At 43.0% G+C, this 24,433-nt stretch overlaps 1 protein-coding gene across 1 annotated transcript in view; it reads left to right on the top strand.

The window, feature by feature from the left end:
• Positions 1–420: 420 nt before the first annotated feature.
• ATOSA (atos homolog A) overlaps positions 421–24,433 on the top strand; it is a 46,259-nt gene continuing 22,246 nt past the window's right edge. The window contains exon 1 of the mRNA XM_084267981.1: positions 421–556. Coding sequence (XP_084124107.1) covers positions 541–556 — 16 coding nt within the window. The 5' untranslated portion in view covers positions 421–540. The remainder of the gene's footprint in view (positions 557–24,433) is intronic.

Below are 24,433 nucleotides of genomic sequence, written 5' to 3' on the forward strand. Positions count from 1 at the left end.
GAAGGTGCCGTGCGGCAGCCCCCCGCCGACGGCCGGCGGACGGTGACGGGGCGGGGGCCGCGGGCCGGAGGCTCGGCGGGGTGCAGGGGAAGGGGGGGGGGGCCCGCTCGCTGCCCTCCTCGGGGCAGGCGGGAGGGAGGGGACTCCGTCCGGAGCTGCCATCGTCCGGGGCCGCGGTGACTCAGAGCCGGCGCGGCTGGGGGTGAGCCGAGGTCTGTTGTTGTGGGATTTTTTCCCCGGCAGGTTATAAATAGCCCCGCTCGGCGCCGTGTCACGGAAGGACACCCTGGCCGGGCGCGGGGAGAGGCCGACGGCGCTCCGTCTCCCCCGGCCGGCCGCCCCCAGCCCGCCTGCCGGCGGGCCCAGCTGCTGACGGCGGGGTCGGGCCAGCTCCCGGCGGCGCGGCCGGCCTCCGGCTTATTGTTTTTACACGCGAGAAATAATTACTATCGCTAGCTGGAGGCAGCGACAGCCAGTCTTCCCGGGGAGAGCAGCAGAGCACTTCAGCTCCCTTCAGACCTCTCTGAGGAATCGGAGAAGATGAAGCCGGAACGAGGTAAATGGTTTATTGACTTATCCTTTTTTCTTTTATTTTTTTGGGGAGGGGGGTGGTGGGGCGGTGGGGTTGTTGCTCGAAGGAATCGAAGTAGGCTGGTGTTTTGTTTCGGTGGTATCGCTCTATTTCCTTATCCCCTCCCCTGTCGTTTTGGGGGATGGGAGGGAAGCCAGGTACGCGGGTTCAATTCGGGAAACGCTAGCGGTAGCGTGAAGGTACCCTCCAAGGGATTAACAGCCCGCGTCCTGCCTGCCCTTCGGCTTTCCATTGTCTTGCTCGGGTCGGGAGGAGAGGAACGCCGTAGCGAGCTGCTTTTGCTGTGGGAATGATGCGTTTTCCGTGTCAGATACACTCGGGTTGTTAGCACAGAGCTGCAGTGCTGAGGTGAGAGTCGGTCAAAGGCAAAAGGGGCATCGACGGACAATGCCAGCACATGCCCAAAAATGCCAGAACGCAGCGGAAAGCACCCTGAAAATAACCATTAACTTCCATTCTCGGTGTTTTATAACCTGGCAGTGGGTTTTGCTCCGGTTTCAAAGGAGATGTATATAACAAGCATCCACAAACACTTAATTTTTCTCGATTCCTTGGTTACTGTCTTATCTGGATTACTGACATCCGGTTTTACAGAAAAATAAAGTCGACTGTCTACGTATATGTTTATAACACTTCAGCCCTTTGCGGTACAGCAACAGCTGCTGATGCCCCTAGAGTTGAGAATATGTCATGACTTCTGTTTTGATCCACACGAACAGTGATTATTGATCCCTGTTAGTTAGAGCAGGGTTATTTTTTTTTAGCAAATCTTATGAGTGCTCATCGTAGGATTCAGAGTGTTAATTAAAAGAAAAATCGCTTCAATACCTGGGCTTCTTAAATTGTGATGATTCTATTGTTTACCTGGTTGCTTTCGGTTTTAAAAAAACACATTCTTTTTGTATTATAATCACTGTGGTGTTTTGATAAAACACTTTAATACAGTTTAGATATCTGTGTATTAAATACTAACACTTACATGACATACACATCTTAATTAGGCTTGTAATGACATGTTCGCTAATAGCAGTACTGCATAAATGACCACTCTTAGGTGGATTTCTTGTATGTGTGTGCTGTAAGGATTATGTGGCGTGACAATGGCACAGATAGTACAGAAATTATTGTAAACATATGCATAAATTAATGGGTTTTAAGTACTAGGCTTTTGAAATGGGCTTTCCTTTTTGCTTTCCTTGGGGTTTCTTAATGGCTTAAACCTTCACCAGATCGATTGCAGCAAGGCAGATTGTTTTTGGAATCTCTTCTACCAGCCCCTGAAGTCTGAAAACTGTTTACTGTCAAGGTGAAATAAAATTTAGAAATAAATAGGTAAAACCCAAGTCAGCTTTAAATGTTAAGCTGTAGCAGTTCAAAACCTCTATATGACCTTTGTCTATTCTTTTCATTTTTTAGGCAGAAAAAGAACATTGGAAACAGTTGTTGTATGATAAGCTGTCATTTTTTTAACTATTCTGGTATAGAGGGAACCCAGTTTAGAAAGAAACAAGTTATTAGGCTGTTGAGTCCTGGTTGGTTCGTTAGGTTCTTTTTTCCTCTAAGCTGACAGTTAATAAATGGAGAATCCTATCCATTGTCAAACATCAATCACAAACCTGGTGAAACCCTTTAGAAATAATGTGTTGAAATTATTTAAAGTCAATCACAAAAATCTTGAAATAAGTCATGGATCTTGCCAAACACTGGCGACTGTCTCCAGCCAGTTTAGTAGATACCACTGGCTTAACTGTGTGCTAATATAGCAGAGCAATACCATGCACAAAAAGGTTGTGAAAGCGCTGCCTAAATGCCACACGCGGCCCAGAGACACTCTTAGGAGGCACGAATCATGCAAATGTTTACATGTGCTGCTCTCTGCATAGCAGCTGCACCGCAGGACACAGGCAGTCAAGTGTGCAGTCACCTGCTTCCAGTCCTCGCAGACTAATAGCGAAGGACGGGTGAAGCAGACCCCTCGGCTTGCCACAGTCTTCGCTCCTCTACAGACCCTCCAAATCCTGAAAGGATTGCAAATCCACACACCAGGTGAAGCATAGACAAACTGACTTAAAAAGACTCTCATTCTTAGAAATAATTATATTGGAATCCATTTGGTGCAGACAGATGTAGCTCTTGTGGTTAGAGTTAAGCTTAAAAATCATACTTAAAGATTGTAATGCACAGGCATGTTGGAAAAAGGTATGGTTTAGCCTTTGTCATGCCAGTAAGATTCTTGTTATTGCCAGCAAAAATGTGTGGTACAGCAGAAAAAAGGGGATGTCAAAATGTGACCATATTTTTATCAGTGGGAAATGTTGTAGAGTAATTTAAGAGGAAACGAAGAAAGGGAAATTTGGCCCTAAGGTACTTACTGCCCTTTATAATAAGGAAGGTTTGGAAATTGCAGATATGAAGATGTGATGTATGAGAGCAATATGGTTCAGATGGAATGTGGAGTGTTGTACAGCAAATCTATGGAGCGGTTTTGCAAGTGAGAAGAGCAGTTTGAAAGCGCAGGTGAAAAATACGGGCTTAAATTCCTTGCCATGGAAAGGTGCAGAGCCTTCCCAGGACGTGTCTCACATCCTGTGTGATGCTCGTAACCATCAGGTGGGGTGTAAGTGTGGAAGGGCAGTGGCTGCTCTAAGCACATTCCCTTCACTACCTCTATACTGGGTCTAGAGAATGCAGTAACTAAAATACTGATGGCTGCTGCTGCTGCTTGACTTCAGGAATGGCAGCACAGGAGAGGTAAAAATCACGTGTTGAACCATAAAATACAGCGGTCACGTTGCCCCAGCTGAGGCTTCACGAGTGCCACTGAGGAGAATGGTTTATCTCCCATTCTCACATACAGTGTTTGAGTTCTGTTGTTTTTCCTTCTCAGCAGTGCCAGCGTATCAGCTTACCTAGCTTTGATCCATGATACCCTCATGATTTAGTTTCTGCAGTACAGCTGCCTAGTCAGCTGCTTCACGTTGTGTGTTTGGACCGCTCTTTCCTTTCTGAAGTACAGAGCTTTGCTCTTGCTTCTATTGAACTTTGTTCTAATGACTTCTGATCACTTCGCCAGTTTATTGAGTTTGGAAGACAGAACTCGACTTCGCAGCTGAGTGCTTGCAAACTCTTCCAGTTCAGCTTTGTTCATAAACTGTATAAACACACTGTTTCACCATCTGAGTTAATGAAAACATTGCATAATGTCAGGGTGATAACTTGCTGCCAAACTCGGAAGGCTTGTTTTGTACTCTTAGAGTACACTTCGTGCACAACTGGAAAAAATCTTGTGGTTTAGCTGAATCTACAGTGCAGTTGTGTTTTAGTGTGGGAATGTTACAAGACTTCAAAAGTCTTACTGTAGTCTAAATGGCTCAGAGTTACTGCTCCTTCCTCCTCCCTCCCCCTCACTGCCTGAATGATCAGTTAAAGGAGGAAGACAGGCTTGTTTGTCTTTAAATGCATGCTGGCTGGTTTTTATCACCTTATTCTCCTCTTTTCTTACTTTTTATTACCTTGCTTTGCTTATTCCTCTGCTGTGTTCTCTGTGTAGAAACTAACAAAAGTCTGGCATAGCTGAAGGATTTCTGGGGGTATCTGAGAAAAGCTGGAGGAGAGATTATCAAAGACAAACAGTTGATTGCTTTTCTTCAAATTCTTATGGGAAGGATGGGGAGGCATGGGATTGGGGGAAAGTGGGATGAACCAGTGTGCCTAGGAGTTGTGGAGCTAGTTAAGTGAGGACATCTGGAGAAGGTCCTTGTTTTTAAAAACAAGACTTAGTTTTATGCCTTACTACACTCTTTTTAGCAAAGATAAAGTACTCCAGAGTATGCAGATCAGGAAGTGAAAATATCTTTTGAGAAAGGATGAGTGGTATTTTAGTGTCCTACATTACACTGTGACACAGGTGCTTTAATTTTATAATGTCTTCTCAGTAAAATGTCACGAAGCACTTAAACTTTTCCATGGTAGAGCGGTGTAGCCAGTAAACAAAGTAATAAACTGGAAATGAGGTGCTTCCTGCTTAGTGGAGCTGTCACTCCAAAAGTGTTTGGGCAATGCTTCCGGGCTTGGTTGCCACAGGTAAGTGCAGGTTTGGGTGGTAATGAGCTGGAGGTGACGCGGCTCCCTGGGCCAGGAGGAAGCCGTGCTGGCACACACGCTGCCCGGCACAGCGGCACGTGCGGGAGGCTGTGTGTGAGGGAGGCTGGCTCTGACAGCCAGGAAAGGGTGGGGGGTATCTGCTTTTCCGACCTGGATCACTTTCAAATCAGGACAGCTTATTCCTTAAGAAAAAGCAAACCTAAAACTGTTTAGGATAAAAAACCTAACCAAACTGACAGGTGGTCAGGATATGGCATTCAGGTTCTATTTAAAGGCATGAAGCCATCTAGCCCTAATCTTTGGGAGAGCAGATTTGTCCTGGTAACACGTAATGTGTAGATGCAGCAGATGAGGATAAGTGAAAAGGAACATAAGCCTGTTTTTTTTTTTCTTTTTAAATTGAGAGTGGAGTCTTCATGCTTTCAATGCAGCTCTGTCCTTGCACCCAAGAAATGGGAATGTCTGTTCTTCTATTAAGTTTTTACTACAGAAATTTAACTTCAAAGAATTTTTTTTTTTAAAGAAATTAAGGATATTCATTTGGAGAATTGGAGAATTGCAAGTTTTGGTTTGAAATACCTGCATTATGTTAAAGTTTTCCTACTTGTTTTGCAACAAGTGTACCTAGATGCCAAGCGTGAGGCAAGGCCTCCCCTTGTAGAAGCAGCTCTTGGGTGGGAAGAGTGCTTTTTAGAGAGTTCTTCACTATGTTCCTGTTCCTCAGAGAGAACTAGCCATACTAGTACCAACTTTGCTGTTTTGTTTTTGTTTGTTTGGTGTTGTCCATATTCGTTGCCTTCAGAGGGGCTCTTGTTGCTAAAACAGATGCTGCTGGAGTGGCATTTAGGTGGATATTTTGGGGCTTGTGGGTATGCCAAGCCCATGGGCTTGGGCTATAGCTGACCCTTCCGACTGTATTCTTTACTTGCTCAAGTGAGAAACTCTGGCATGCCAGATCAGATCCCTGGGCGTATTAGATTGGACTTAGGACAGTGTTGAAACTATTATTGGATCTGAGGTCTGCTAGCTTCTAAATGTTTTTTTAAAAATAAGCTAACATTTATAAATACAGATTCTCATGAGAGATGGGAGTTTGTTGCCAAATGAAATTCTGCTTATTAAAATTAGAAATCTTCTGTGAAAAGGGAACAAACCAGCTATATGAAATTTGTTAGAAGAACTTGCTCTGTCTACTTCACTTTTTACAAAATGCTTCTTTTGTCATTTAGACAAATGTCTACCAATAGCAAGTGTTAAATGGTGGTGAAATAGCCCGAGCCTTTTTTCCTATCTTCAGCAAGTTTAGGGTAACAGTCCAGCAGTTACTTGCTGCTCTTGTAGTCAGTGAGGTCTTGGGTTGTACTTGTAGTTACAGCTAGAATTTTTTTCTCTCTATTCTGAAGTGAGATGCCTGGTAAACAGTTGTTTAGATTTTTTGAAGGTATATCACATCCTTGTCAGTCAGGGTGGTAGTAAATCGGTCAGTCTTTGCAGGTAATTTGTATTTAATGGTTAGAAGCCAGTTTTTCATTGTTTAAGTCGTTTTTGAAGTGCATGAGAGATTTCAAGGTTACTTCTATGCTACTGAATACAAAAACTTGTGGACTTTAGAAGACTTCCCATGTGTTACCTGTTTCTTTTTCTGCTTGTCAGGTGCATGGGGTGGGATGACTACCCACGTGCAGTTACTCTTGATCTGCATGCATAACTGTCCCCAAGATTGGAAGAGATATTTTTATGAAGGTTACGTGTTAGCAGTACAATTTTGAGTTGTAGGACAGTAATAGAAATTCTCCAGCTATTCTTAATGATTGAGTGGAGTTCTGACCAAATCCAGTGTTGATACTTGTATTGATATATGTTCTTCCTTGATAAATGGGCCTGACTAGTTCTTTTTGCTAGTGGTTGTTGCCTTAACTGTTAACGTTAGCTTTGGGACCCAAGCTATTTAAAGTTGCTATCTGGGATGGTATTACTAGATTGTGTTGACTCAAAATGCAAAGATGTAATGGGATAGTGTGAGGATGTTCTCATAGCTTGGAGACAGGAGCTGTGTGTGAATCAATGGAGGCAGATGAACACACCGGGAAGGTAGGCTAATGATCTGTCTCTGGATGTTCTGAGTGGTAGAACCCCACTTACGAATAGAGGTGAACAGGACAGCTTTACTGAGAAGTCTTCTGGACAGCTTTGTTTCTTTAAGACCAGTAGGAGGAGTTCTTTGGCTCCTCCCATACACATTGATCCAGCCTTTCTGTGCAGGTATGTAGTGCCTGGTAACCACGGGGCACTTACACTTATGTCTTAGCAGTGATGAGTGTGTTTTCCAAACCCATTGCAAACTATGACTTTTTGTTCCTAGGGAACGACAAGTTGGATTTTCTTCTGAGGTATACTAAAAAAGGGAGTGTATCTGAAATAAGGAGTCTGTTGTTGTACGTGTGCCATGTCATCTGTTTTACATTGTGTATCCTGTGAAGTTGGTGATTATTAATTTTTCCGTTAAGATCCTGGGAACCGGGTTGGTAAGTAAGTCCATTCTGTGTTGTGAACTTCTTTAGTGAGACTACAGGCAGATGACTGCTACTCTAGGTTAACCTCTTCAAGGTGCTGTGCATGCAGGGATTCCTTTTGCCCAATGATGAGCCTTTGGGATATTCAGGACATGTTATGCACTTCTCTGTGCTGCAAGAAATAAAGTTTCTTTCTTAGGGTGCTGTGCAAGCGTCATCTTGTTGTTACATATAATGGGGGAGGGCAGAGTAGAGGGAGAACCTCAGCAGAGTTGAGGATGGTGAGTATTAATCCTGTATCCTCAGTATAGCCATTATGATGGTGGGAGGTGGTGGGGTGGTGTTACAGTGGGTGGTGGTTTCCTCTGAGGGTTAAGAGAGGTGCAGGAAGAGCTGCTGTGGCAAACATACTTTTTTCAGAGTGGTGGGAAGCAGTTCTGGGTTTGTTCTCCTTGGTTTCCTGCCAGGGCATTAGCCCAACAATGTAAGTGAAACAAACCATAGCTCAAACTCACTTTCAGGCAGGTCAGCTTGTGACCTGCCTGAAAGTATGAGTAAATTTGTTGGAAAACTGACTGCAGACTTGGAGGGGCAGTGAGCGTGGTTAGGAGCAATAGTAAATATCTGTGATGAATACTGGCTAAGTACTTAGTGTTTTTATATTCTGCAAATTAATAACTCAATGCAAAATGATTGCTTCAAGCCAGGGATGTGATGATGGAAATGTGCTTTTGTTTTTAGCTTGTCTCTGCAACTAGGCTTTGTAAATGTGAGGTGCTATGAAGTCACTTGCGCTTTGCTTCTCAGGGGTCACGCACATACCTTGCTTTTCCTGCACAAGGCAGGACTGGTATACCAACTAGAGTGTGTTTTTCTCAACTAGCTCATTACTAGACATCCGTGCTTTGGCCTTCTAGAGCTGAAGTTGGGGCAGTTTTTGTAATGTAGGGATGATGCCAATTAAGTCTACTGGCAAGTGCTGCTGAACTGATGTGTAGTTGGCTTGATACTGAGATGAACCACACTCAGCTGTGATTCCCTGCTTTGTGAAATGTGTAGAACTGCTTATTCCTAAGGTTTGTGTTGGCATAAAAGCCATTCTTATCGTGACCTCACATTTTTTAATAAGTGTTACTCTGTTTGTGACAGAAGGTGGGTTAAACCAGCCTGTTTATCTTGTTTATTGCTAGTCATTTTGCACAATATTAAAACTGCAGGGGTTTTAGTAATATTTTAAGTGTGGCTACTTTATGATGGTGGAATATGTGGCTTAGGGTGAAGTCCTGTGTATACCTCTATGCTACTGTATTCTTTTATGTTCTGTCACACTAGCAATGTCTGTTACATCTGCTTTGAGAATTCGTGGAAGAATGTAAGACCAAACTGATAAGTATAATGCTTCAAGGTTGGTTTTGTTTGGTGGCATTTCTAATACTGTAATTTCTAAATTTAGCATTTCGTTTGGCCAGATGCATCCCTTTCTGGGGTGTTCTTCCACAAATATGTACAGGGCTCAGCCATGTATATCTGTGGCTAGCTTAGGACAGGAAGCTTAAAAGCTCAAGTGTCAACATGCTGTCCTACTTTTACTGTGTTTGAAGAATATCAGGAGTGAAAAGGATCTTTGTGGCTGCTCTCCAGTAGCCCAATGTGGGAAGACTGTTCAGGAGCCTTATGGTGGGTAGTTACGTGCGTCTTCTAGAGGCAGCTGCTCCCCACTGAAACATGGCTAGTCAGCCTGTAAAAACAACTGGTGGCTCTTGAGTACTGTTCCTGCCAGCCCTGTGGGAATTGAGTGAGGCTTGTTGCTTCTGCCTCTTGTTAGCAAAAGTTCTGAACGTATCATGTTTAACAAATGGATAAATATCCCTCCCACCCCTCTCATTCCACCTGTAGACATTAAATAACTTTTGTAAAATATTATCTGAGTACTTTTTTCAAAGGCAAGGTGGTTGCTTGATTAAGAAATCCTTGAAACTGCTTTTTCAGACAACTATGTAAACTACGGTGTTTTTGAAGAAGTAAATGTTCCATGAAAGAAAAATACTGGAAAGCAAACTGAGATAAAACACACAGGAAGGTTGAATGCCAGTGACTAATGAAACTGTATGTTGCATATAACTTCCTGTAAGGCACTCTCTGAATCTCTGAATCTATGATCTTTAAATGGGCCACTAAAGGGTGTACAATCTTCCTCGGACAAAACGTCTACTTAAAAGTCTGGCATAAGCTGTGTTTGCTCATAACTGCAGCTAAATGAGACTGCTGTATACAATGTGTGTGGGGAAGAGTCGTCCTGCGAAGCAAGTACCATGTGTTCTATGCTCTTAAGTGCGTTAGTGAGTGCTACTGGATGTTGAATGTTGTCACAAAGACTAGTTTGATCTAGACATCCTGTAGCTTTGTGGCATCTAATTACTGGGCGTTTGGTGACGTGGTCAGGCTGAGAGTAAGATTTGTTTTAATGTGCTGATTAGGTTAATAAGAGGAACAACATCTGACTTTGGTTCTTGTAGACAGGTAAGGACTGGATGAAACTGTTTACTGCAGAAAACATGTTGTTTAGACTGCACCAAGAGTAATACAAGCAGTTTTGAGACTAATCTTTTGCAATAAATAAATTAGGCCCAAAAAGCGCTCACTAAAAAAATGAAGAAGTTGTAAAAAACCCCTGAAGTGGGGAGCTCAGCGGATGGGCTTAATTCAGGGCTGCAGTAATGCAAGGAGAGGTAGTGACGGGGTTTTCCTCCCCGGTGCGCACGCTGCAAGGGTGGGTTAGAGGGATGAGGCAGCGGAGCCGCTCCAGTGGCCGGAGCAGTGGAAAAAGTGCGGCGGGACGCGGGCTTGTGCTGGCTGGGGAGGCCGGGATGTGTCTTTTTCCACTCCAGATGTAAATATTCATCACCTCACGTACACCGCTGCTCGGGGCTGGGTCAGTCTGTGAGCATTAAGCGTGTGGTGCCAGCGTACGGATACAGGGGGGCTGTTCCGAACCTCAGTGCTTTGCCGGGGCGGGTCGCGATATACCCCCCTGGGCTGCCGGCAGAGGCCGACTCCGCACTTCGGCGGCTTTAAACCCGCCCCCCGTCCGGGCGGGAATCGGGACCAGGTGTCAGTGCGTGGGGGTCAGGGCTCCCGGAGGAGCCCGGCGTGGGTGCCCCGGCCCGGCGGGCGGTCGCGCTGCCCGGCACTCCTCGCCCTCCCACGCGTGCCGGCATTTCCGCGCAGCCGGTTCCGTGGGCAGCGGCACGCGTGGCGGTAGCGCTCGGTAACGTTACCAGTAACGCTTCAGTACAGACTGTAGTGGCTTCTGCTGCTGCGGTTTTTCTCTCCCCCCGCCGCCCCGTTCACCTGCCCCGGCAGGGCGGTGGAGCGGGCCGGGGGCGGGGGGAGGCCGGGCCGGGCCGCCGAGGAGGCCGGCGCTCGCCCGGCGGGGCCAATCGGCGCCCGGCCCTGTTGCTATGCGCGCCCCTACTCTGCCTCCTTTGTGGAAGATGCCGTGGGCACCCACCCGCGCCGGCGCGCCGGCGGGGCTCGCTGCGGGAGCACAGGGCCGCGCGGAGAAGGTGTGTACCGGCGGGGAACCGGGCCCCCCCCCCCGGCTGCGCCCGCTCCCCCCCCCGGGCTTGGCTGGCTGCGCCGGGCGGCCTGGTGCGGGACCCGGCTGCGGCGCCCGCTCCCCAGGCTCGGGGTGTCCTCGGGTTATGTGGCCGAGGATATACTTTAGAGAAGGGTTCGGGGGCTCCGGGAGGAGGGTGCGGGAAGGAGCGGCGGTGGGGACGCTTGGGGGCCGGTAGCACCGGGCCGGACGCTCTTCCCGGGCTCGAAACGGGCTCAAGCTGTGTAACTGTACACGTAGTCTGCGATTTTGTTGGGGTTTTTCTGTGAAGGGAGATTTAAAACCCGTCTATACAAAAGTTTGCCTCTCCGGCTGAGCTGAAGGAGTGTGCTGTGCTTAGTCTGGAAATAGTTCCTTTTAAAAAAACAAACAGCTTCACCATATGTTCTGCCTCTCCTTCCCTATACCCAGCGTAGGCAAGGAGGGATTTTTGTGGGGTCTTTTTCTTTCAGCCTCTCTTTAAAGGAAAGTAATGGGCAGCCTAAAAATTAACTCTTGTAATTCATTACGTTGTCCGGGCATTGTTAAATGGCCTGGGACAGGACGGGGATATTTTTAAAGCCTCAAAAGTGAGACATGTAGTTAAATGTCAATCCTGCCAACAGTTGTAGTTAGTGTAGCCATATGTAACTGCTTGACTCTTCATTGTTATGGAGGAAAAAAAACCCAACCTCTCCCCCTCCCAAAAAACACCCTGAAGCTTAACTGAGTTTCTTCTGTGCCTTGTTATGTAGGTCAAGTTTCTCTCTTTCTTTTTTTTTTTTCTCTCTCCAGCAGGAGGAAACTATTATGGTATTTTGATTTCTGCTAGAAACAATGCATGAAAGCATTATCAGCCCTCTGCCACTACTTGTTTGTCTTGGGGCAAATGAAACTGATGCAAATGTGTCAGCTTTGGGGGGCAACTAAAAATACGTATTTTTAATTAGCAGCCTACTGGTTGCTCAACTGTATGCTGTGTTTAAGGCTAATTAAATAGTATATTGAACGCAATGCTGAATTGAAGGTTATGCATTCCTTTTTATGCAAACTTGTTCTCTAAAAATGCAAATGTTGTTCTGACCAAGTACTTGCAAATATTTTCTTCCTGGGTCTATTTCTTTGAAAGGTACCAGAGCTCTAGCTTAAGGGAGCATGCTGATGTGAGATGTTCACCTCCTGATACAGGAGGGGGAACAATTCCACTGGTGTACTTTCATGGTTTGTGTGGGAATACTATTTTTTTTTTTTGGAATCACTGAAGTGTTGCTTTATAAAGTAGTAAGGAATTTTTGAGAGGACAAAGTGAAATTTCATAATTGCATATATTAACTTTTAAATGTGTGAATTTAATGTCTGCAATTTTGTTATGTAGAAAATGACCATGTTTTAGGAGAGAGAGGCAAACTAAATTCTTGGCTGAGATTCTAAGCCTTTAAATTTTGACCCTGTGTGATGTTTTATTCTTTTGAGTACCAGAAGACTATTAAAGCTTAATAACATGACTTGCAGCGTGGAAACTTGTAAATAGCTGAATTGTGCAGTGTGGCACAGGTCAATTCTAAAACTATCAAAAACGTTCTTTTGTTTTATGCATTCAAAATTCCGTAGTAAGCTCTGGTGTCCATTTTAAAATGAGCAGTCTTTTACACAGCTTGAGAGTTGTAATGTCCTCATTTATCCTCCCAAATAAAGCTTAAAAACAAATTTATGGGCCTGGCTGTTCTCCCAGATTTTTTTTTTTTTAAATGAGAAGCGTGTATTGTCTCTTTTGTAACTTTTTTACTTTTGCAGGTTACTGTTTAACCACTTCAGGGCAGGCCTTGTAGAGGAAGGTTAATAGCATTGGAAAAATTACCCGAGGAGCTTCATGCTGCTCCACCATCATGAATTTCATCTCCGTTCTTTCAGAGCTCCTTGCATTTCTGATGAAGAAGTATGGCCTCTGCCTTTGGTCTGCTAGCCTTACTCCTTCCCCTCCACCCCACTCTCTATACCTGGACTGCAAATACTGACAGAAACCAACTGAAGCTGGAGGTAGCCTCGCTAGCTAGGAGGAGGATTTTGGGTGGTCAGACGTGTTCTGACAAAATTCCACAAGACAAATTACCCACCACTTAGATGACAATGAACAGGTTGTAACATCAAAGTTTCGAGAGATGAAGTAGGAAAGCACAAAGATAAGAATACAGAAAGAAACTGCAGTAGAAGAGGTTTCATATGATTTTCATATCATGAAAATAGTTTGCTCTGAGCTTTTTGTTTTGTCTTTTTATTTCAGATAAAAAATGGAATTCTTAATCTACATTCCTCACTTGAGGACACTTCTTAACAAGTCCTGTGCTTTTTTCTGTGTGCTTTAAGTTCCCTGACTGCTAGAACAGAACTAGCTGCAGTGCTACAGAAGTTTCCAGCTTGTAGGTGTGATTTCTGACATTATATTGTAATAAAGTTGTAAGAGCATCAGCTCCTTCTTAACCTGCATACTACGTATCTAATGTTTAATGTGTTGTCCATTAAAATAAAATCCTTGAGTGTTTCTATCTCTTCTCCTTGTGAGTATTGTTTAAAAACTTCATTATTAACAATGCATTTGCATTGTTTGGTTTGTTTCTCATTGTCTTGTTCAGGGAAAAGAGAAAAGGCAGCTCAGTGGCTCACACGTAGGTAGAAAATATGCTTAGCAGTTCTTCCCCAGTGTGACTATTTATCTTTGGCTTAGGTATGCCATCAGCATTCATGTAGCTGCTTTGGAGCTGAATCAAGTCTTTGGAGAGTTGACATGGGTTGATAGTCAGAAAGCTGCCCTGGGTGTAATCGACCAAGCTTTCGCTTGTGACGTTGAATACCTGTAATTGAGGCGACTTCTGAACATGCTGGAAGAAAAACCTGTTCAGATGCTTCTAGTCTATTCAGTTGCACCGTTCTCATTGGAACCAGAAAACAGAGTTCTTGTTTCCATAGAGTGTCTCTGGGTCTCTAATGCAGCACTGCATTGTTGGATCCAGCCCTATGCATGTGTGTGGCTGTATCTACCAAATCCCTCATCTTAGCAGAATCTGAGAAGGCATCTTAGCCTGTCTCTGCACCAGGTCTTGACACACTGAGATTGGTAGTGTGTATAATAGGGTGCAGGTCATGTTGTCATCCACATGAAATGCTAGCCTGGAAAATACTGTCTTGTTATTTGGATGTGTGAATTAGCCTTCTGATGCTCTGCAACTCTCTTTCCATATTCCCACATTAATACTTTTCAAATTTTCTTCCATTTGGTAAGTTCAGGGGAGCTGAGCTTTACTGGCCATACCTGTGAACAAAGTGCTCTTAACATAACTGATGCAGTGTTTAAGGTGTAAGACTGAAACAAGGACTTGCTGCTGAAGGCCTCTTACTTGCTGCTCTTAGTAATTAGGAACAGTAGAAGAAAGTCATGCTGTTCCCCCTTTGTCATTGTATAGCCTCCCACTTTCTTCTGAGAGCATGAGGAGCATCAGGACTGTCCTGCTTTCCTAGGACTAGAGTCAGAGTATTTTGCTTTAGGTCATACAGATTTGAATGAAGATAGCAAAGTCAAGATAGTGTAAAAGATTTTTTTTTTTACTCATTCTAAGCTTGGAAATGTGAGAACCAAGTTTTTGTTTTCTTAGTGTAGACAGCTAGTGGATGAATGTATTTCTGATTCGCTCAGAGAACACAAGGCAGTATTTCCTTGCTGATAACACACAGTAGTTACTCTGAAATAAAACCGCAAAACTCTTTTCTGCAATATTGAGAAGATGGGATTTAGAGGATGGAGGGATGCCATGGAACCTGGGAGTATAGCATGTAATGGAGTATGCTTAAATGGGAAGGATGTAGCCTGGCTTTCATCTACTGTCCAATGAAATTCTTTTCAAGTTGATATCTCTAGCAATAAAGCTGCTGCTTTCAGGTGATGGTGTCTGTATAAGTGTTTCTTTTTTCCTTGTTGAGAAAGGAGAACATTAGCCAAGGTTAAGTAATGGTGGTCATCCTACCTGAGAGATAACCGAGCCCTTGGATGAGTTTCCACATTCATTAGGAGCTCTACAAACAGGGTGAAGGTGGGTAGTTAGATTCTGCTAACTTAAATAGGAAGCACCAGTTCTAACAAGCAGGACTCTTGTTGAATAGTTAATAACAGATGGCTGAACTTCTGATGCAAATGATCAGACAGAACAAGAGAAGTTCTCTGCATCCTGACCCAGAGACTCCTCACTGCTGCCATAGCAACTAACACTTTTTTTCTCTCCAGTTTTAGCAAAGTTTATGAAACTGAAGATAACTTGTTGGGTTTACGACTTTCAAATAAATTTTAAAAGGCAAAGCAGACCAGCTGGAAGAGAAAAAGTAAACTAAGAATGTGGATATGAATTCCTAGAGGCCTTGTGTATTTTAGTTCCTATAAGATCTTTCTAAAAGATGTCTGAAGTACTGTATACTTTAAAATCCTTGTCAGTTAAAGCATTAATTTAAATATGAAAGTTTATACTCTGAGCAGATCTATCTGAATCCTTTTCATTTAACTTAACATGAAAATTACCTACTGGAACTAGAATAGCATTGCAAGGAGGGATAGGGGGGAGGTGGAGGAGGTTGGAAGCTCAATGTAATTGGCCTGGGCATGGCACAGAGGAGCAGGGAAGAATCTGGAGCTTGTGGGTGGTTGTGCTCTTTCATCTGACTTGCATTTACAGCCAGACCTTTGTCTTCCTTGGTGGGAGTAGGGCGATGTTGCTGTAGAACGCCAGAGGTGTGGAGGGGGTTGAAGCTGTTTGCCACTGGACAGGGTAAGACCTTCTTTGGTTCAGTTGTTGAAGACCAGGAGAGTGTTCTGGAGACATGCCACTGCAGCCCTACTTTGTCCGTGCTCTTTTTGCTAAGGTGTTTGCCATTGGCTGCTGAAGGACTCTGAGTACTGGATTTCTTCTATAGCACGGTTAATCTGTAGTTTCTGTAGTTAAATTGAAAATAGAAGATTTGATATGTCTTTTTAGGGTAGGATACCTGAAGGAGTAGTGTTGTGGTCTAGACTTCGTGGCACAGAAACTACTGGAGGGAAGGCTGCTGCCTGAGGCATGTTTTGATCTAGTCCCATGAGAAAGTGGTGGACAAGACCCATGTGTCTTGCTGAACGTGGGTCACGTTTCATAAAGCATGAGTCTATTGTAAGTCTGTTGTATCAGTGCTGTTGAGAACACGTAGTTTCTTCCCCTCTTGCTGTTTTTGTGAGGTTCATCTCTGCCTGTGGGTCGTAGACTACAGCAGTGGCTTCTTTACAGGGTGAAGTCCTTCATGTGAATGTGTACCAAGCCTTTATAGTCTCAAAAATCTGTATTTCCAGAGTATGTCATTGCTGTGTTTGACTGGCTTCTTGGATCAAGGGATTCTTCAGCCTCCAGGTGTATAAATAAGTTATAATATTACTTTTAAAGAGAAAGGTAATAAATTCCTGGAGTTCTTACCTGAAGATTATTTGTCATCTGCTACAAATTAAGAGGCAGGTTCAGGTATTGCTTCTTGATGGGTATTACACAAACGTGGAACAAAAGACCATCCACACCTCAGACCTTATGCAGGTATCAAACATGAAATCGATGACTTCCAACAGAGGGCTATAAGGAAACAAAGGGATAATACTGATGAGAGATAAACTTGTGCTCCCAGCCACAGGCTAACAAGCCTTTAGCACTGTAATAGAGAAGCTGGAAAGCAGAATCATTTTGCATCAAGTATGTTCTTCTCAACCATAGGACAGCGTGGCTGAGGAAGTACGGTGATTAAACTAATCAGAGGCTAATTGGAAATTTGCTGGGATGGTGGGTGGGAGACAACAGGAATGGTGATAAGCTGTGGGAGATCTTGAAGGGTTTTTTTTTTAAAAAAAAGGTAACTTTTGTGATGAAAGATGGTGATTTGTGAGGCAAAAAAGGCAGCAGGAAAACATAGTTTTCTGTTAGACACCAACCAGGAGTTCTTTCCTCGTAAAGCCGGATGCTGGTGAGGCGTAATCTTTTCTTTGTCTTTTTCATGCTCTGTTTTGGTGATGAATTCTGTGAGAAATCCTGCTGGTACCACTGGCACTGCCCCAGTAGGCAGATAAGGCACTGCCATCTGCTAGCTGAAGCCCAGGTGGTTTTCACATGGTCAGAGGTCCCCACTGGCAGGGTGTGTTTCCAGCTTCATCGCAGCTTGGACTGGGAAGAATTTATCTTTGAGGAAAATCTTAGTATTTTAGAGTGTGTTTTTCCACAGTCAAGAGTAAAACCAACTCACGCGGAAAGGAATTCTCTAAGTGTTGTTTGCGAGGGATCCAACCCAGCACTGAGGGTGTAGTGAACCCAATTTGCATTTTTTTTTTCTGGGGATAAAGAGGGCAGGTTGCTTGTTGTCTGGATTCCCATGCCAGATTCTGTTCCTTTCAACATCAGCCACCAATTCAGATGGTAAAAATAAAGTGTTCTGTGCTAAAAATCTGAGATATGGTTTTTATTAGTTCTTGAAGATAAATGATTGCAAAAAACAGCTGTTTACAGTAATAGCCAGTGAAGTCATATGTAAACTTAAAATATTTTTGACTGTACACTTCTTTGTAATCTCTTAAAAAAACCCCCAGCCCTCCTCCAATAAAATTATACATTGCTGTCATTTTATAGTAAGGAACTCTGTTTTCTTTATTTCTAACAGAAAATAGCTTCAATACAATCTTTTTAGGAACTGCTGGAATTGACAAACCAAGTGTCTGTCAGGTGCTTGGAGTCTTAATATTTGCTGGGCCTCTTTTTTTTTCCCTTTTTTCCTTTTTTTTTTTGGTTTTTTTTTTTTTTTTTGGGTTTTTTTGGTTTTTTTTTTGGTGGCTGATGTTCAGTTCCAGCATTCCCAATAATTGATTAAATCTGTTAAACCCGCCAAGAGGGCAAATCCTTAATGTTGCCTGACCTGTGCTATAGTAGCTGAAGTGTAGCAGAGAGTGACTTTTTTGGCATTTTTGAGCTGAAGGCAGCTGGGAACAGTTTTCCCTAAAATAAGGTAATTTTGACATCATCCAATTCCAAATTTACTTTGCACATTAATACCTTTTCTGCTTCTCTGTATTTCAACATTTTTTCCTGTGCTGTGTGTTTCTGATTAAATACATATTTGCAAGTTATCAAGGAGGCACTAAAGTTGGGTTTTATTTGTTTGTGTCTCTTTGCTTATGTCAGTTGCTTTTGCATGGAAGACAAAGGAAGGTCGGGAGGGCCTGGAGCTCTGACTGGATGAAAATCGGTGTTCATGTGCTGCTTGTGTACACTATTTTTAGTGTAGTGTTTTGGTTTTCCTAATAATTTATTGCTCTGTCTCTTGACTCACGGGTCACCTGATTTCAGGGCATGCAAATGTAGAGGTTGGACCTTTTGCTACTCTAAAAAAACTGCTGGTTTATCTTGAGGAGCAGGATGCTGCTGCTGGGATTGGGTTGGAAGTGGTCGTGGAGGGGTGAGCCCTGTCCCATCGGTTCTCTGGAAAGTATGTTCTAAGAATACGCAGTACAGGGTGTTACAAAACACACGTGCAACCAATAAACTTGGAGCAGAGGCCAGGGATGATGGGTGACTTGAGGTCAGTGCTGTGCAGGGAGACTTTTGCCTGTCTTTGCTGCCTGCCAGCAGCGGCGCAGTCATCCGTGAACTCACTTTTTCCCTTGAGAAGAGAGAATTGTTTTGAACAGATACGTTATGAATACACCACTATTCTTCTTGCTCTAGTAGTGTTAATTTTGGCACTTCAGATAAGTGTCTTGCATCTAAGACTGTCATAAACTTGTTTTGTTCCTCGGGATGCTCGGTGGCTGGGTATTTCTGGTCGCTCTCAAAGCTGCAGTGCAAGCCTGGCAAGACTGTTGAATGGAGGGGAGAGGGAAAGCAGACGCTTAAATTTTGTAAGCAAACAAGTATGTTATGTGAAATTTCAGTGTTGAAGTGGGCCCAATTTTTAAAAAGGTACTTTCCAAGATATGTGTTTGTGTGGAGGGAAAACCTAACTGTGTCTGGCTGCTCCAGAGTTTTGTTTGTTTGGGGTTTTTTTTAAATCTTAAAGTAAATCAGAACTAACAAGATGTCACTCAGCTAGATCCTGGCAATTCTTCAAATTGTGTGAAAACAGAAGAACAAACCCTTCATCCATTAAGCTGTTCAGTATTTGCACAGGTGAAATAGGTCTAGACATGTAAAATAACTATTTTGATGGTGTGGATAGGACTAAAAGTTCATTGCTGCCCAGGTGATTGCAGACTTTTAACCTGGTCCACAAGGTCTTTTTAGCCTTTTTAAATTTAAAAATAAAGCAAGTAAACTTTCACCTATCTGGATCTTGGGTTAATGGAAACAGGGATATCATCTGACCTGGGTAGCAAACAGCGTTGGCGTTCTCAGGGCTTTCTTATCATTCATAACTTTTTAGATTTTATAGAATCCTCGAAGGCAAGAGAATATTTGAAATTGAATGTTCTGTGCACTTGAGGGAGAGGGGTTGTGGTTCGGTGGGTACAGGGTGTATAGCTGTGCAGGTGAGGTGCTGATAGCAACTCTTTTGTCCTCTTAGTGAATTTGCAATGCTAGTAAAGAAACCAAAACCTTTTGAAAACGTGACACATCTAGGATGGTGATCAAAATTCGTGTCCCTGAAGAAATGACACACTAATCATGCACGTGGGAGGCCTCGGTGCTTTTTTTAAATAGTCTTATAATAGAGTAGACTACTTTCACCAAAAAGTGGGCTAGGTCAGAGAGGTTTTTTTGGGTTTTTTTCCTCCTCTTCCAAACATCTAGACTTATGCCCACCCCCACCTCACAGCCTTCTCTGGCTTACTGTTTTGGGGTTTTTTGTTACCACAGTAAAATTGAGAAACGGCAGTATCTACTAAAAATAGATAGTGATAGATAGTTTCGGGGAGATCTTCAGCATACAAGAGGTGCCTTAATCTTCAGAAAGAGTTGTCTTGTGTCTTTCTGTACATTGAGAAAAAATACTTTTCAAGAGATTAAAGCCTGGAGGAATTACCAGGGGTGTTTGATTTGTGTGGGTTTAAATTAGTTTATTAAACTCAATAATGCCTGATTTCAGAGTCTGGAGGTCATGGCTGTCAGAAACCATCGGCTGGGCTTGTTTGGCAGCTGACAGTAGTGTGAAGCTGTTTGGTTACTGGTTGTTGGAAGTTTCCAGACTGTGAGGAAGGCTGGGTGCCTTCCTACTTACAGAACTGGGTTTGCTTTGACAAGGATATTGTGTTGAAGGCTGAGTGCTCACTGAAGGGTTTCTGTAATGTATGATCCTGTAAGTCAACATGGTACTTTATTCAGGGGTTTCCCTGACTCTAGTGGTTGTGGCATCGCTGCTGGTTCCACCCAAAAATGAGTCAGTGCTTTCACATTACACTTTTCAAATTCACTCTGGGTTATTTTCAAGAGGTCTGATCATGATCTGAAGCAAATGGCACCTATGACAGGACTGTTCTTTTTCTCCCAGTGGGTTTAGAGAAGAAGGTTACTGGTTAGTGTGGAAGTGGAACCTGTACTCAGTGTAGCTGGCCTTCCCCAGCAGGAGTTAGTTTGTTCAGGCCCTTAATGACTCTTCCAAATCATTCACTCAAAATCTTGTTGAGACTGGAAGGTTACTTAGCATGTCTTTTACAACAAGGAATGTAATTTTATCAGTATTAACTGGAAAATAGGCACAAGAAGACTTGAAAAGGCTATTGTCAAAGTTTCTAAGCACAATAAATGTTTAAGGTGATGAGATAAAGCATGTGATACCTGAAGAAACTAGCTTTTAGTGTTAGTGAGCAACATTAAAACAGAGTAGGTTTTCTGTTGGGGTTGGGTTTTTTTGCAAGTGTAACCCTACATCACTATAAATGCTGTTTGCAAAGATACTTGCTTATATTGTGAAGAGGATAAGCAACAGAGGAATAAACAGAGTAACACTTTAGCAAAAATCCTGTCAGCATCAGTTGCAAACATAGTGTGTTGTAAGTAGAGGGCTGTTCTCTCTGACAGCTCCCATAAGCATTGAAATACCTACTGTAGGAGTTCTAAAGTCTCGTGTTGTTTTCCAGTAACATCTGAGTGATTTATTACCAGGAATTACTGCTTTCCATCTTTAAACCAATCTCTATAAAATATTGCAGAAGTCTGCAAATAGTTGAATCTTTGTCAAGCTGCATTGTTAAATTAAAGAGGAAATGCCTGTCTGTCATCCCAACTTGTATTGTGTTTAAGGACTCAAATAAAATTTCTGGCATGCATTTTTATTTATGTGTTACAAAAATGCCATCACAGCTGGAATTTAATGCCAAGCTGCCACCAACCTGTTTAATGGGAAGGGATGTCTTGACTTCCAAACGGGGTTGGACCTCCCAGTACTCAAGTGCTGCCACTGTCATGGATGATAGGCCTTCAGAAAGAGATGAGGCATAGCCAGATGTGTGTGTTTTTTCATTCTTGATAGATGCTGAACTCCCTTTGAAAAGAAAGCAACAGCTATAGAGCCACTGCAGTGTGATATATACAGCTTACATAAAGTTAAGTTGATGAAAGCCTTCAGTATGTGTGTCTGCAGTCATGTAGCTGCTGCTGAGCTGGTTCTTGAATTAGTGCGTAATAATAGTGAAGATGGTCATCAGCCATCATCATCCTCACTCCAAACACAGTTCCCTTGGCTGGAGAAGCCATCATCATCCTCACTCCAAACGCTGGGGAAGCCTTGATGAGAGATGAAACAATCATCTTTAACACCAGTGAAGGAAATGTGGGGCGAAAAAACAAAGATTGAATATGTAGCTAGAAATCTTGTATTGGAAAGTCTGTCTTGCAATGTGAGTGCTTAATTGCTTTTCTAGAAAACACCTTAGGAAACATTTTTTCACATTCTGTAAGCTTAAGTGTGTGTGTTTTCTGTTCTAGGGTGACACGCGGCTCCTTCAGCTCCCCAAACCAAGCATGTCGGATGCAGTTTCACATTATGGTGGCAGTGACTGTGAAGCTAGCCTAGGTCTGACCTCCACATTGCCCTTGCTTGCTGCTGTGAACTAGGGTGGGATGTAAACCAGCATTTCAGTAATTTATTTGCAATATAATTCTGCAAAATTTATGTCAGCATGTTTACAAGGGTGGTAAATCACGGTATTGATGGTGAGAGTGAAGGCTGGGTACAAACCCTGTATTCCCTTCCACTTACAGACGTCTGTTCTACACACATACTTATTGTGAGAGATGTTTCCTCCTTGTTTTCTTGTATGAACTAACAGAAATAGCTGAAAAAAAAAAGTCTTGAGTTCCAGAATCAGAAATTGTATTGGTGATTTTATTCAGATAGATTTATCAAGTCACGTAGTTAAAACATGATCTAATTTAGACAGAACATCAGCTAACCAGGGGAAAAATGTACATAGCTGGAGAAGAGTGAATGGAAAACTCAGAAATTAGCCTGCTTCTGACAGGTGTTGGTTTCATTATAATAGAACTTCAGAGTTTTTGTGTAGTCACATTTAACAAAATCATCATGTAGGAGAATGTAATGAAAAGGAAAACACAAATTGCTGTGCTCTTAAGTAAGGGCATTAGCTGAGACAAGTCCTCTTTGCCTTCAGTGCCTGTCCGATTACAGCATGTCAGGACAAGTAGCAACGTCTGTAACCCGTTCTGTAGATTAGCAAGTTTAGGGACCAGCAAAAAGTGCATCTTGTGTTCCTCCAGCTGGCTTATATTTAAAATGCTAAACATTGCAGCACTGAAAATGTTACAGCTTATGCTGGCATTGCAGTACCCATGTCAGGATGCAGTGGAACAAACAACTGTATTTTGGAATATACAAGTTCTCTTGCAACTTTTGGTGATGTGAGGTTTCAAATGAGCTTCAAACTTCACATTTTCAGGTGTTGCTTTCCTTCTACTAAAGGCAGACGATGAAATCATGATGATTGACCTACTTCACAATTTGTGATTTCTGTGGAGCAAGAAACATTTCAGTTTACACCATTTCTTCTTAAGTACTCTCCTTGTCCAGATAAGAGAAAATAAAACTAGTTTCCCTGATCAAAACACAAATTCTGGACCTAGAATTTGGACCCCCCCCCTGCCAGAAACAGACCAAAAGAAGCAGGTTAAACTGTTGTTGCTTAGGTAAAAATAGAAAGCTGCAGTTGGAAGAAAAGTGACTCAGTAAGCAGCATGGTGATGGCAAAATAGGATGTCAGCCAAAATGCAGGAAGCAAGATGGGAACACCCAGATCAGTTTAACAGTCTATGTTTTATACTCAGAGTGGTAGTTTCTGAGATTGCCACAGGAAAGTGAAGATTTGAATGAATTTAACTGGATTTTATTTCTGTACTTATCAAGCCGTTTGAAACTAAGTTTTAGTAAAATGTGGATTGTATGGGGTTTCTTTAGCCCAATTTTAAGACCAGTGTCTCTTTAGTAACTTTACTTCCAGTAAAGCTGCCTCGAGCCTAGCTCTGGGTGCTGAGAGAGGCATCCAGCAGAAGTGTGAGGTGGGTGGGCAGTGAGGCACACGTACTGGGGAGTCACCGCAGTGCTGCGGTCTGGAGTGGAGCTGCTGGCACTCATTGGTACTGATTGAGTTTTATTGCTCTGGAGTAACTTCATCAGCTGCCACGTAGCTGTGCTTTGGATTTTTAAAAGCCCCCACCCTGCCTCACTTCTAGGATGGTTCTGCTTTGTTTTGTTTTTCTAATTATAAACTGTCTTAACAACAGAAAAGCAGGTGAATTTCACCCCGTTTACCTACACAAAACTAAGTAGAACCTGAATTTTTATAGCTTATTTTCTTTGAATGGCAGGTATGCATCAATTTAATGTGAAGTTCCTATGTTGCTACTTCCTGCCTCTAGCTGAACTCCTTTGATAATTGGGTAGCAGTTCAGCTTGGCACCCTGGAAAAAGTAAGGAGACAGCAAGAATAAGGTGAGGTACTGTGCTGCTCTCATCATCTTTTTGTAATGGCTGTCCTTGAGCCCTAAGAACACAAGACAGGGGTCAGTGATGGGGGGAGAAAGTATCTGTGTAGGAGCATCCCTGAGATAAGGTAACCAATTCATTGCATTGGCTTGAATCTGAGTAAACTTAACTAACAGCTTGATTCTTGAAGCAAGCATCTCGTGACTTTAACTCTTGATAGCTTAAATTGTACTTCAGCTCTTACTACTGTAAGGCTTTTGAAGCATGTTAAACATGTGACTGCACATATAGTTATGGGTTTGTAATAGGAAGACAAAACAGGGCTGCACATTGAGAGAATCCTGAATTTAGGGGGGGGTTCAAGAGCAACTTTCTCTTGAAGTGAAGCACAACATGGAATTAATTAACCGAAGCATCCATAGGTGTTTCTAATTCCAGAAGAGAAGCTGTTAGTCAAATGTTTACATTGTGTTTCATTTCCTTTACAGTAGTTTTTTGAATCCCTGCCTTACTCTTAAAATATGGAGCTACCTTTAACCTACTTCTTGGAATAGTGAGGTAATAAAACTTATTCAGAGTTGACTGGTTTGGGGGAAGGGCTGGAGAACTTTTGCTGTAACTTTTTAAGGCAGAGCATTGCCTTTGCTAGGA

This window comes from Gallinula chloropus (genome assembly GCF_964237585.1).
Source record: "Gallinula chloropus genome assembly, chromosome: 9".
NCBI lineage: Eukaryota > Metazoa > Chordata > Aves > Gruiformes > Rallidae > Gallinula > Gallinula chloropus.